The 13,686-nt window shown below is 45.3% G+C and overlaps 2 protein-coding genes across 3 annotated transcripts in view; both read left to right on the top strand.

Moving 5' to 3' along the window:
- The first annotated feature begins 980 nt into the window (after nt 1-980).
- LOC138786321 (uncharacterized) lies at nt 981-5,979 on the top strand. 2 transcript variants are annotated; one of them, XM_069963237.1, is made up of 6 exons: nt 981-1,306; nt 1,389-1,817; nt 1,900-2,485; nt 3,620-3,966; nt 4,045-4,589; nt 5,849-5,979. In XM_069963237.1, exons 1-6 carry the CDS (start codon nt 1,232-1,234, stop codon nt 5,892-5,894), a joined length of 2,028 nt encoding a protein of 675 aa, XP_069819338.1. In that variant the 5' UTR covers nt 981-1,231; the 3' UTR covers nt 5,895-5,979. The 2 variants fall into 2 exon arrangements, with proteins under 2 accessions (XP_069819338.1, XP_069819336.1); XM_069963235.1 differs by having other exon boundaries at nt 5,837-5,979.
- A 3,527-nt stretch (nt 5,980-9,506) lies between these two features.
- Nucleotides 9,507-13,686, top strand: part of PSTPIP2 (proline-serine-threonine phosphatase interacting protein 2) — a 48,315-nt gene continuing 44,135 nt past the window's right edge. Inside the window, exon 1 of the mRNA XM_069963232.1 lies at nt 9,507-9,665. Within this exon, the coding sequence (XP_069819333.1) occupies nt 9,633-9,665 (33 nt within the window). The 5' untranslated portion in view covers nt 9,507-9,632. The remainder of the gene's footprint in view (nt 9,666-13,686) is intronic.

The following is a 13,686-nucleotide window of genomic DNA, read 5'->3' as shown; positions in this document are numbered from 1 at the left end:
ATAAAACACTATAAATGGAAGGTCTGGAAGTAGGGGGCTGTCCTATTTATTTAATTTCCCAAATTTATGGTGGATTTGTAATTTTACATGTCAGGAACTGTCCAGATCAGTAGCAAATCCCCATAGAAAACCTCTCCTGCTCTGGACAGTTCCTGACATGGACAGAGTTGGCAGCAGAGAGCACTGTGTCAGACTGGAAAGAATGCACCACTTCCTGCAGGACATACAGCAGCAGAGAAGTACTGGAAGGCTTCAGATTTTTAAATAGAAGTAAATTTCAAATCTATCTAACTTTCTCTTCTCGCCCTATGACGGCACCCCTGGAGAGGACCACCTCCTATTCCCATTGGACAGGAAACAGAACACTGGACCTTAAAAGAATCGCCTCCTCTCACCACACCAGTTACTGTTTCCTGTCCCATGGGAGCAGGACATGGAGGGTCTCCTCCAGGGACCTTCATAGGGCTGAGGGATCACCGGCAGACGGGTACCGGCTCCCGAGGTATTTATACCTGAAGACTGAGGCCCGTCCAGCACCTCCAGATGATCGGGCCCCGCGCGTCTCCCGGCCCCTCTGGCGTCCGTCCCGGTGAGTAGGACGGCGGGGGTGCGCATGCGCGAACAGGGGGACGCAAGAACGCAATGACGCAGTGGCGCGATGACGTAATGACGTCGGCGCAGCGTCCCCACGTGTCGCGGCGCGCTCCCGGAAGCCGTGATGACGCGGGACGGGCTTCCGGAGGGGGGATGTCCCTATAGGCCTTGCTCTATAGGCCCAGGCCACGGCTTGCCGGGGGTGACGGCGGGAGGGTGTGCCGCATCAGCGCCGCGGCGGGGGCGGGGTCAGCCGGCCCTAGGTGCATTGGCGCCATATTTAAAGCAGCAGAGCTCAGAGTGCCTTGCACCTGCATAAAGAGCCTGCTGCTAGGAAGACGGTTACTGTGTGCTGTGCTGTGCTGTGCCAGCTGTGGGGACCTGAGACCAATCCTGGGTCAGATGGAGTCCCAAGGCGCTGAACAATCCCAGACCTCTGCTACAGATAATCCAGCGGTATGGTGTGGTAAGAGGGGTTCTCCCCATATATGTATTTTAAACACACTATCTTATCAGGATGTTATGGTTTGTATTTTAGGAGGGATCCTCTAAAAAGGAGCGTACTAAGATTAAGGAGTGTCCGGTCTGCAGAAAGAGGCTTAGTAGTTCATACAATAAGACCTTGTGTGGGGGGTGCATGAACCGAGTATTAGAAGATCAAGGACCATCCTTCATTAGAAACATGAGAGACATGGTTAGGCAAGAAATCAGGGTAGGTAGAAGTATCTTGTTTCATCATTTAAATTTCGCTTTAGCTCCCCTCTACGAGTGTACTTATTGTTGTATTTCTGCAGGCCTCCCTACCCTCTCGCCCAACTTCCTCTGAGACGCCTGGAGTCAGCATTAACCCACCTCCTGACTCTCAGCCACTGGTCATTGCGGGACCAAGTCAGCAGATGGATCCCTCTCCTATAAATGAGGAAGATCAGGATCTATCACTAGAGGTGGACGATCAGGGTGAATTAGCCTCTGATCCAGAGGAGATCTCAGGGGAGGACTCTGCAGGGTCACTGTTACCAATTGAATCCATAGACGCTCTCATTAAAAATGTCAGACTAACTATGGAGATTGACGATACCCCTCAACCCAGATCCGTACAGGACATTATGTTTGAGGGGTTAGCCCCAAAAAAGAGACTGGTGTTTCCAGTACACCAGAGTATTAAGACTCTTATCTGTCACGAGTGGGCTAATCCAGACCGGAAATTCTTTATCCCACGGGCTGTAAGTCTGGTATTACATCTATCTTTGAAGAAAACTATGTAATATGACACTTATATTGATTCTAACTTTTTCCTATTTTTAGTACAAAAGGAAATATCCCTTCGGTCAGGAGGACTGTGAATCCTGGGAGGGGGCCCCTAAGATAGATCATCCAGTGGCGAAGATCTCAAAAAAGAATGCACTGCCCTTCGAGGACACAGCAGTGCTTAAAGACCCTCTAGATAAGAGAGCCGATATATATTTAAAGAAGTCTTGGGAAGCATCCACATCCGCATTCAAGCCTTTGATTGCGACGACTTCAGTAGCTAGGTCACTAAAAATGTGGATGACTGAACTTAAAGATAAGGTCAAGGAGAGTAATCCAAATCAGGACTTTAATCAGGCATTTACTACGATTGACAATGCTGTGTCATTTATTTCAGAAGCATCAGCAGATGCCCTAAAGCTGTCAGCCCGATCAGCGGCCCTTTCAAACTCAGCCCGAAGATCTATATGGGTAAAGGAGTGGAAGGGTGATACCACATCAAAGGCCAAGCTATGTGGAGTCCCATGTGAAGGGAAGCTTCTATTTGGGTCTGCCCTGGAGTCTATCCTAGAGAAGGCCTCTGACAGAAAGAAGGGATTCCCCCTTATACCCCAACAGACCAGTAGACCATTCAGGGGAAGAGGTAGGAGACCTAGGGGGGGAAATGTCAGTAGTAGGAAAGATTGGCGACCTCAGAAGAAGAATAAGGGTTTTCTCTTTCCTTCTTCTGACAAAAAGGCCCCTCAATGACATGAGGTCCCTGTGGGAGGGCGTTTAGCCTGTTATTTTTCACAGTGGTGTACAATTTCTGGTAGCACTTTTGTGTTGGATACAATAAAATTTGGCCTTAAAATTTCTTTTTCGTCCTCCCCAGGGGAAAGATTTGTATGTACTGACCTGTCATCAGACCCTGACAAAACACATGGCTCTTCTAGCTGAGATCCATTCCCTTCTAAATAAAAAAGTGCTTATCCCGGTTCCCGGGGAACAGAGGGGAGTGGGATTCTACTCCACTTTGTTTCTTGTGAAAAAGCCCAATGGTTCATACAGAACAATAATTAATCTCAAGCCACTAAACAGGGCCCTTACTTACGAGAGGTTCAGAATGGAGTCAATATCTTCTGCTATTCTGAATCTCTCGGAAAACTGCTTTATGGCCACCATCGATCTCAGGGATGCTTATTATCATATTCCTATGCATCCTGACCATTACAGATTTCTGAGAGTGGCGGTGAACATGGGCTCAGAGTTTTCTCATTTCCAGTTTACAGCCATGCCATTTGGTATCTCTCAAGCTCCCAGAGCATTCACCAAGGTAATGGCAGAAGTCATGGCACATGTGAGAGAAAGGAATATCATCGTTGTCCCCTACCTTGATGACTTTCTGATTATTAACAATTCACAGACGGCCCTAGAGACAGATATTAGATTCATAGAGTCAGTGTTTTTCTCTCTGGGATGGGAGGTCAATGAGGAAAAATCCAACAAAACGCCTAGCCAGCGGTGTAAATTCCTGGGGATCTACCTAGACTCCAGGGTTCAAAAATCCTTTCTCCCAGAGAATAAGATCTTACAGGTCCAGACAAGAATCAGGCAGCTCTCGGCTGATCCCCTTACTACTATGAGGTCAGCCATGTCATTGTTAGGACTCTTGACTTCTTGTATCCAGGCAGTACCGTGGGCACAGTATCACACCAGAAGGCTCCAGTGTCAAATTCTGTCTGAATGGGATGGCGTAACTGATTCCCTAGATTCCCCTTTTTCTCTATCTCCACAGACTTTAAGATCCCTGTCCTGGTGGGAGCAACGGGAACATCTAGACAAGGGTCTTCCATGGAACATCACGGAAGTAAAGACCATTACAACAGACGCCAGTCCTTCTGGATGGGGGGCTCATACGGGACCTCTTCTTCTACAAGGGAAATGGAGCCCGGAAGAAGCCAGAGAATCCCAAAACGTACGGGAGTTAAAGGCAGTTTTTCTCTCTTTAATACAGGCACTACCAGAGCTTCAGGGGAGAAACGTAAGGGTACTGTCGGACAACGCGGCGGCAGTAGCCTACCTAAATCACCAAGGTGGAACCAGATCAACCGACCTGATGAGGATCACACACCATATCTTCAGGTTGGCAGAACCTCATTTTCTTTCTCTGACAGCACTACACCTAAAAGGATCAGACAATACAACAGCGGACTTCCTCAGCAGGAACAAGCTAAAACAAGGAGAATGGGAGCTATCCCAGGAGGTTTTCCATCAAATCTGCAGTCTCTGGGGGACCCCGAAAGCAGACCTGTTCGCCACCAGGACGAACAGAAAAGTAAGAGAATTTTATTCCCTGTCTCAGAAGGACAACCCCGCTGCCATAGACGCACTAGCACAGAATTGGGACAGCGGCCTCCTTTACGCCTTCCCACCGATCAGGCTTCTATCTCGGGTGATACGCAAGATCAGGCAGGACAAAGCAGACGTCATTCTGGTTGCTCCCTTCTGGCCCAGAAGGGTGTGGTTCGCCTGGTTGAGGAGACTGTCGATAGCAGACCCCTGGGTGCTTCCGGAGAGACGGGATCTCCTACACCAGGGACCAGTACTTCACCCGACAGCACAGAACCTTCACTTAACAGCCTGGCGTGTGAAAGGCAGCTTCTGATTGACAGAGGACTATCCCCTCAGGTGATATCCACACTTTTAGCCAGCCGAAAGAGGGTTACATCAGCCATTTACCTGAGAACTTGGAAGGCCTTTTGTAGGTACGTGAACCAGCCAATCAATGTAATTGCTCCTCCTAATATTCCACTAATTCTGGACTTTCTGCAGGAGGGTCTTAACAAGAACTTGAGACCAAGCACTATAAAAGTTCAAATTTCAGCCCTTAGTGCACTTTTTGATTTCAGATTGGCTGAACATCCATGGGTAAAAAGGTTCACAAAAGCTGCAACTAGACTGGCTCCCAGTATAAAATCAAGACTCCCTCCTTGGGACTTAAATATAGTGTTATCAGGACTGACCATTTCTCCATTCGAGCCAATGTTAGAATTACCTATCAGGCTGCTATCCTGGAAACTTGCCTTCTTGCTCGCTATCACATCAGCCCGAAGGGTTAGCGAGATCAGAGCCTTCTCCATCAACCCTCCATACATGACAATTAGGGATGATAGAATATCTTATCTCCTGACCCTGCCTTTCTCCCAAAGGTGGTATCCAATTTCCACAGGTCCCAGGAGGTAGTTCTTCCCTCATTTTGCACTAATCCATCCAACGATAGAGAGGCAGCCTTTCATACATTGGACGTTAGGCGTATTCTGTTACACTATCTGGAGGTCACTAGGGATTGGAGACAGACTGATAATCTCTTAGTATCCTTCCAGGGAAAGAACAAGGGTAAAGCAGCTACCTCACAAACCATCGCTAGATGGGTAAAACAGGCCATAGGGGAATGCTATAGATCCAGTGGAAAGGATATCCCCGTAGGGTTTGGGGCACACTCCACCAGAGCAGTAGCCACTTCCTGGGCAGAGAGGGCATCAGTCACATTAGAGCAGATCTGTAGGACCGCTACTTGGAGCACTCCACACACCTTCTTTAGACATTACAGATTACAACTATCGTCAACAGAGGACTTGACGTTTGGTAGAAGGGTACTGCACGCAGTGGTCCCTCCCTAGGCGGGGGAAATTCCTAATCTAATCTCCAGGGGTGCCGTCATAGGGCGAGAAGAGAAAACAAGAATTACTAACCGGTAATGTCTTTTCTTTGAGCCCATGACGGCACCCCGCCTAATACCCGCCCTTGAAAGAGATATGACATACCTTGACGTAGTTAATGTATGTTTAGATGTATATACTTTATTTAAAAAAAAAAAAAAAAAAAAAAAAAAAAAAGCATATATATATATATATAGATATATAAAGATGTATATAGAGGTAGATATATACATATGGATATATGCAGATATTATATAACACAGTTAGTATGCTATGTTGTGTTTGTTAAAAAGATTCGCTCCTAGGATCCTTGCAAAGAACTGGTGTGGTGAGAGGAGGCGATTCTTTTAAGGTCCAGTGTTCTGTTTCCTGTCCAATGGGAATAGGAGGTGGTCCTCTCCAGGGGTGCCGTCATGGGCTCAAAGAAAAGACATTACCGGTTAGTAATTCTTGTTTTCCAACACCAGTTGATTTAAAAGAAGAAAAAAAAAAAGTTTTGCGGGAGTATGACGTTGTAGTATACACTGGCAAATACTAAAGACTCCACACAGGCTCCGTGACTCGTGTCCATGTGGATTTCTCAAAGTATCCACAGCAAAAGTCTACAGCTGAAACTGAATTTCTGTCGTGGTTGTACCAGGGATTTGCACCTGGATCGGCTTCATTATTATTATTGCTTCATTGTGGCACATTACATATTCCATGTGACTTTCTAATTTAAAGGGGTTATCTAGAATTAGAAAAACATGAAACAGCGCCACTTTTGTCCTTAGATGGGGTGTTGTATTGCAGCTCAGTTCTATTGAAGTGAATGGAGCTGAACTGTTATACCATACACGACCTGAGGACAGGGTTGGCGCTGTTTTTTCAAATAAACTTTTTTTTCCTCTAATTCTGAGTAACCCCTTTAACAGCAGTTGTATATATGATACAAAGCACTAGATGAGTGTGTGACCATACTATGTGAGCTGTGTGTTCTGGCAGTGGAGTGCATGTAAAGTTATTATAAACCACCGGCTTCCTCTCTCTGAATCTGACCACATCTGCTAACACAATGCCCAGAATAACCAAAGCAAGGATGCAACCCAACAGCAGTTTTATATAGTGTCCGTCTGCAGCAGGTGACCATATTGTGCCCTCCATTGCTATCACTACCTGTGTGGCTGCTGGGGACACACTGACAGCCAGCCTTCTCTAATACATAAGAATAGACAGTAGATAGGGCGGCTGTATCAGTAGTGTGTCCCCAGCAGATCTTAATCAGAGCTTGGGCAGCCCTGCAGTTCCTGAAATGAATGTTGGTGGCAGCAGAGAGTCACCTGACTGGGAATTTAATAAGCCAATCCAGAATCCCTAGAAGAAGAGCAGGGACATAGTGTAAAAGCTGGGCCTGGCCATAGCTATGATTAGAAAAACCAATATCTATAGCTTACCTCAACCAGTTTTAGCAGGACTGACAGAAGTAGGTTAACCTTAAAGGGGTACTCCAGAGACTAAAAATGCATTGCTTTAATAAAGATATATCACTTTGTAATAAAACTTTAAAAACGATACCTTTTTTAAATAATGTACATATATTCTTGTGCTATACTCTGTTGCAACCAATGCTATACAGAGCAGGGTCCAGTTCCCCTATGTGTTTCTATCATGTGACCCCCATGTGCTGTATATCAGTGTTTCTTAACCTGCGGTACGCGTACGCCGGGAGGTGGGAAAAATAAACACTTGTTTTTGGTGCCGGGACACTGCTATCACCCAGCAATGTCCTGGCATCAATCACCTTAGTTCCCCTAGCAGCATCACCAGCTTCTGTGGGGGGGTGGGGGGGTGGGGGGGGGGGGCTTGGTGATGCTGCTAGGGGAAGGACAGAGTCACAGGGTGACCGCTGAGGTGAGGCAGCAGCGTCCGGTGCATGCTCTCCCCCTGCGGCTGCAGCAGCGTCATGCCGGGGCTTGAGGCAGGGGCGATTCTGGGACGAACAGAGGCGACCCACACGGCGGGTAGAGTCAGCGGCGGCGGTGGCATGCTGATGTCCCGCTGGCCGGGGTGAAGCAGTGCGTCAGGTTGATGTCCCTTCCGAGGACATTAGCCTTCCCCTGCTGCTTTTTTCCCGGCCAGCAGGGACATCAACCTGCCGCCCAGCTTCACCCCGGCCAGCAGGGAGATCAGTCTGCCCCCCTGCTTCACCCCGGCCAGCAGGGACATCAACCTGCCGCCCTGCTTCACCCCGGCCAGCAGGGACATCAGCATGCCACCGCTGACTCTACCCGCCGCGTGGGGACATCAGCCACTGATTGGATGAGCAGGTTGTCAGTGATCCGGGTGCCAGAAAAGAAGGTGGAAGTGCAGGCAGGTAAGCATGATCTGTTTAAGGGTCCATTTACACAAAGATTATCTGCCAAAGATTTGAAGCCAAAGCCAAGAATGGATTTGAAAAGAGGAGAAATCTCAGGCTTTCCTTTATGACCTGATCTCTGTTTATAGTCTGCTTCTGGCTTTGGCTTCAAATCTTTGGCAGATAATCTGTCAGATAATCTTTCTGTGTAAATGAACCCTAATGCTGCGTTTATACGGAACGATTTTCGTGCGAATTCGCACGATAACGATCGAATTCGAACGATAATCGCACGTGTAAACACTGCGAAAGATCAAACGACGAACGAGAAATCGTTCATTTTGATCTTACATGTTCTAAAATCATCGTTGGCAAAAAGTTCGCAGATCGTTTCGTGTAAACGGTCGTTCGCCGATTTAACCAATGTGTGAGATAGGCTTAAGCGATCGCAAAACGAATTTCTGTACGATATATCGTACCGTCTAAACTCTGATCGTGATACAAAAAAATCGTTACTCCGACATCGTTGATCATACGATCGGGCCAATTATCGTTTTGTGTAAACGCAGCATAAGGCCCAGCAGCTAACTAGTTAAATAGGCAGTGGCCACATTCTTGCAGTGGAATGAAAATCCTCTGTGAGAATTCAGAGCCATAGGCCATAACAGCACAGAGTATTGCAATGGATTTTGCTGCGAAATGTACGTGTGAATCGACCCTAAGGCAATGTTTATAATTGATCACATCCTTGGGGGTACTCGGCTTGAAAAGGTTGAGAAACACTGCTGTATATAAGAATATACAGAACACAGGAGAGCAGGACCCTGATATGTATATAGAGTCCTGCAGTTCCTGACACAAACATTGGTGGCAGCAGAGAGGGCCATGTTACCCTTTACTGCTGCCACTAAAGTATACATTACATTGTATGTATGTTAAAAACCATACTTTTTTTTTTTATAAAGTTATATTACAAAGTAATAACTTTTTTAAAGCAAAAAAAATAAAATAAATTCATTTCTGAAGTTACCACTTTAACATGGCAAGAGGCTTTTGGGCCACTGCTTATTTATGGGCCCAGTCACAGTTGCAACCATTGCGACTACTATAGCTAAATCACTGGTTACCAGCTACCTCCAGCAGGTGGCGTCAGAGAGCTGCGTTTTTCATATCCATCTCAATTTAGGTTGCACATTTCTTGCTGATTTTCCCCATTGACTCCAATACAAATCCACAATGAATCCAGAGTTCTTGTGCAGAAGTCCCACATCCCCCATTATTTATTGCTGAAGAGGTGACCATATTTACAAGAACCCCTTTTTCTCATGGTAGACTGCCGCTTATTGAGCACTTATGGGATATCTACAGGCTAGGCAATAATCTATGTAATGCCATACACTTAATATGTAATGCAATCTGCATTAGAACCTGTCCTCATTGGTCCAGCACATCTGTCCAACCATTTCCCTATTTCACCTGCTGCCATGTTCTTTGTGGCCAGCAGATGGCGCTGCATAGCTGTCTGTATCTTCAGCAATAGTTGTACAAGTGTTTGTAGTACTTTGAACTGGTTTGGTTTTTTGGACCTGGCAGGGGCAGGGCATGACAGAGGGAAGGACATTTGAGGAACTAGTTATTACATTATTCTTGGCTGGGTGTTCAGTCTAGTCTACAGTAAACTCGAATTAGACAGACGCTTCCCTTTCTCAGTGAAGTTTGCAGCAGTTCTCGCTCTTTTTTTTGACGGATTCACAATGAGAAGCGTCTTCTTTAAAGAAAACTTCTGGGTGAGTGATTTTGTAGTTCTCTATTCTGTGTGGTACACGTCCTGTATAAGCTGCTCACCTGTTAGTGGCTGTTTGGCTGTTCATTGACAGCATGTTGCTTATTTGCTGTTACCTGGGCGTATGTACATGCCAAGTATAGTGACTCATCTGCCATAGAAAAGCAACACATCTGATGCCCCCAGCTTCCCTTTCCCTGCTGCCAAGTTAGTGGGCATCATAGGCAACCCAGGGAGAGTTTACTTGGGACTTTCTAGTAGCCTGTGAGGATGTTAATACAGGAACAGGTGGTAGTACTGTAAGCTCCAAATTGTGACTCTCCAGCTGTTGCAAAACTACTACTCCCAGCATGCCTGGACAGCCAACGGCTTGGGGGGGGGGGGGGGAGGATACACACTACACTTCTAAAGCCACCATATGGGGTGATGATCATTGCAAGAATTGCTGATGTGCTAATATAATTTCCATGAAATTCTATTGACCCCATGACATGGTGGGAAATTGCTGTTGGCAGTCCAAACATGCTGAGAGTTGTAGTTTTGCAAGTCACACACTGGTAGTAGTGGCATAGGACATGTCGCAGGACCAATCGGTTTGTATATATGCTGAATTTTTTTATCCCCCACTGTATCCCCATAAGTGTGCAACGCTATAGTAATTATGCATTATGCCATGATAGCCTCCTCATCACATTGTGTCCTTTAGTGGAAGAGGGGGAATATGTAGTGTCCCCCTAAGCCACCATGTGTGATGAGGTTTATTGCTGATGTGCTAATATAATTTCCCTAAAATTATCTTGACAGGGAAAGTAGTTTTGCAACAGTAGGAGGTTGGAAATCAAAGTGGTACTAGTAGCATAAGGGTGCTTAGCAGTAGCGGATTATAATAGGTCCTTTTCAGGCGGTAGCACGGGGCACTGAGCTCCTTGGGGGCCATGGCCACCCAAACAGACTTGTACTTTCAGTGGTGTATTGTCCCTGGCTACACTTCCGCCATGATTTGTAAATAATCTCTGCTTTTTTACCTTGATTTTGCACAAATCAGGCCATGACATTATCTATCCTGTACTATGAACAACACGCTAGAGCTGCCATAGTTATAGTGGGGTGGGGGGTCCCAGGCTTGGTGAACAGCCCGGGGCCTATGGTAAAGTTAATCTGCCCTTGGTGCTTAGTTATGTGAGTAACTTATCTAGAGGTAGCAGGCTTTATATTGTAGCCATGTCACAGGAACCTGACCTAGTAATGGTAAAGAAGATGGTGCATATGTTGCAATTTTTCATCTGCCAAATTGCCCCCTATAATTGTAAAATACACAATAGTACTTGTATCCATGCCATGATAACATCCTCATCACATTGTAGAGGGGGAGTATTCAGTATCCCCCTAAGGTCATAATGTGACTTGCTGATGTGCTAATGTAATTATCAGGGTGGAACATTACATTTCCTAAAAAATGCAATCAGAATCCTGGGCGGTGATGCGTAGCAGTTGTAACCGGACCCCAGAACCTTGGATGTCAATAGTCTATTGGGAAAAGAAAACAAGGGTAATGTCCTCTGAATCCACTATGATGTTGCAAATAGCTACATGTAGTGTGTCCCAACTTATGGCTCTCCAGCTGTTGCAAAACTACAACCTCCATCGTACGCTGACATGATGGGAGTTGGGCTTCAGCTAATGTGACGGCAGTAAGGTGAATGACCCTGGTATAGTGTTTGCAGAGGGCCCAGGACTTCCTTATTGTAATATAAATGACTTGATATGGAGTAGTTTAATTTTTTTCCTCTCTGCCAAAACGTCAAGGGAAGTAGTTTTGATTGAGCACAACCGTAATAGGAACTTAATCTCCTCCGAAATCCCTGACTCATCTTAAAAATGAAGTAGAAAAAAAATATATAAAGTAAAGAAGGCCCCCTTAGCTTAGTGGAGCCCCCTGCAGATTAGAGAGAAGGGTGGCATGACCCACTGGCTAGTATAGTATTAATTATGGAAATAAAGGACTAAAGGTCCCCATATACCTTAGACCAGGCATGTCCAAAGTCCGTCCGGAGGGCCATTTGCGGCCCGCGTTCCGAACTTTTACGGCCCCCCAGGTATCCAGCTTGCTATTATCTGCCTGTGTTATAAAGCATATAGCATGTAGCATGTAAAATGGTCGGCCCTCGCACATGTTCACTTCATCAAATTTGGCACTCTTCGAAAAAAGTTTGGACATGCCTGCCTTAGACTGTTCGACCATCAATCTAAAGTGTACGGGGTCATCTAAAACAACCACCGACATGATGTTGGTGGAAATAGGGGACGGCCGTGATGGAAAATCATGGAAGACCCCTTTGTTCAGAAAGATTTAGGCTGCGGCCAGAACACATTCACTGGAGCTTACCACTACCCATAGAGAGAGCACAGGAACACTCGGCCAGATAGTACCTAAATAATACCATTATACATTGCTGAAATAATACCCCCAGACAGTGCCCAAATAATACCATTATACATCACTCTATTAATACCCCCAGATAGTGTCCGAATAATACCATTATACATTGTTCTAATAATATTGAAAGATAGTGCCTAAATAATACTATTATACATTGCTCTAATAACAACCCAGATAGTGCCCAAATAATAATATACATTGCTGAAATAATACCGCAAGATTGTGCCCAAATAATAATATACATTGCTGAAATAATACCACAAGATAGTACCCAAATAATACCATTATACATTGCGCTAATATTACCGCCAAAAAGTGCCCAAATAATACAATTAGACATTGCTCTAATAACCCCCATATAGTGCCCAATTAATACCATTCTACATTGCTCTAATAACCCCCATATAGTGCCCAAATAATACCATTATACATTGCTCCAATAACCCCCCTAGATGGTGCCCAATTAATAACAATTTACATTGCTCAAATAATACCCCCAGATGGTGCCTTAATAATACCATTGTACATAGCTCTAATAATACGCTCTGTGTGTGCCCAACTAATAAACTAGTACTCCCTGATAGTGCCCAAATAATACAACCATACTGTGCCAAAGTGACACAGACAGACAGTGTTGACATAGTGTCACCATATTGGGTGAATGTGTTATAGGTTAGCATATTGTACTGATATATCTGATTGGGGGGGGTCAACATTACCGACAAATCTGCACGACATGGTGCACTCTGAACTTCCTAGGCCAAATCCAAAAAGGGGCCCCCAAATTACTAGGTGCTATTTACAACACTGGTGTCTTGTATGTGGAAGAATTTTTTTTTTTTTTTTTTTTGGGGGGGGGGGGGGGGGGGGGTCCCATCAAGCACAAGTGCCCTGTCGCTGAGTCCTCTATCACTACGGCCTTCTATCGGGGTTGTCGCCACCCATTGTACTTTATTGCTGTGGGTGGATGCCATGTGGCCCTGTGCCTTATAACTCAGATATGATATGATTTTTTTTTTTTTTTTTTTTTTTTTTTATAAAGCCACAACTGTACTGACAAATGCAAAAACTTAATATGACGAAACGTTAGCTTCCAGCTCAGCTTCCTCTTTCCGCCGCTCGCGTAGGACAGATCTCCATTAAACCGGTGATACTTGTTTTATGAAATTGGGACAAAGCTGAAGGACCCGATGTATTGTATTCTTCTGTAAGGAGGGCACTGTATTATTTTTTTATGGGCAATGTTTACATCACGCAGGTTACCGATCCTGCCGACAGTTTTATGGACGGCGATGACCTCTGGTTGACATTGACCTTTGACTTATTTTCTAGTATAAAGGAGCCTTTCAGTCTTCAGCCAATAAAATGTGCGTAATGCAAAATTCTCCAACCTTTAAAGTTATTATTTTATGATTTCTGCTTTGCTTTTGTTTTCTGAAAATGTGTTTTTCAGATCTTTTACAGTCTCGGAGAACCCCTTTAACACAATTGTCTCATTCGGGCGATCTCTTTTTTCGATCAGGATCCCCCTGATCATAAGACGATCACAAGGTTTCATGCTGCTGGGAAGAGGGATCTGGCAAAA

The sequence above is a fragment of the Dendropsophus ebraccatus genome, chromosome 3, assembly GCF_027789765.1.
Source record: "Dendropsophus ebraccatus isolate aDenEbr1 chromosome 3, aDenEbr1.pat, whole genome shotgun sequence".
Lineage (NCBI taxonomy): Eukaryota > Metazoa > Chordata > Amphibia > Anura > Hylidae > Dendropsophus > Dendropsophus ebraccatus.
Note: the sequence above shows the minus strand (reverse complement) of the source record. Positions and strands in the feature narration are given on the sequence as shown.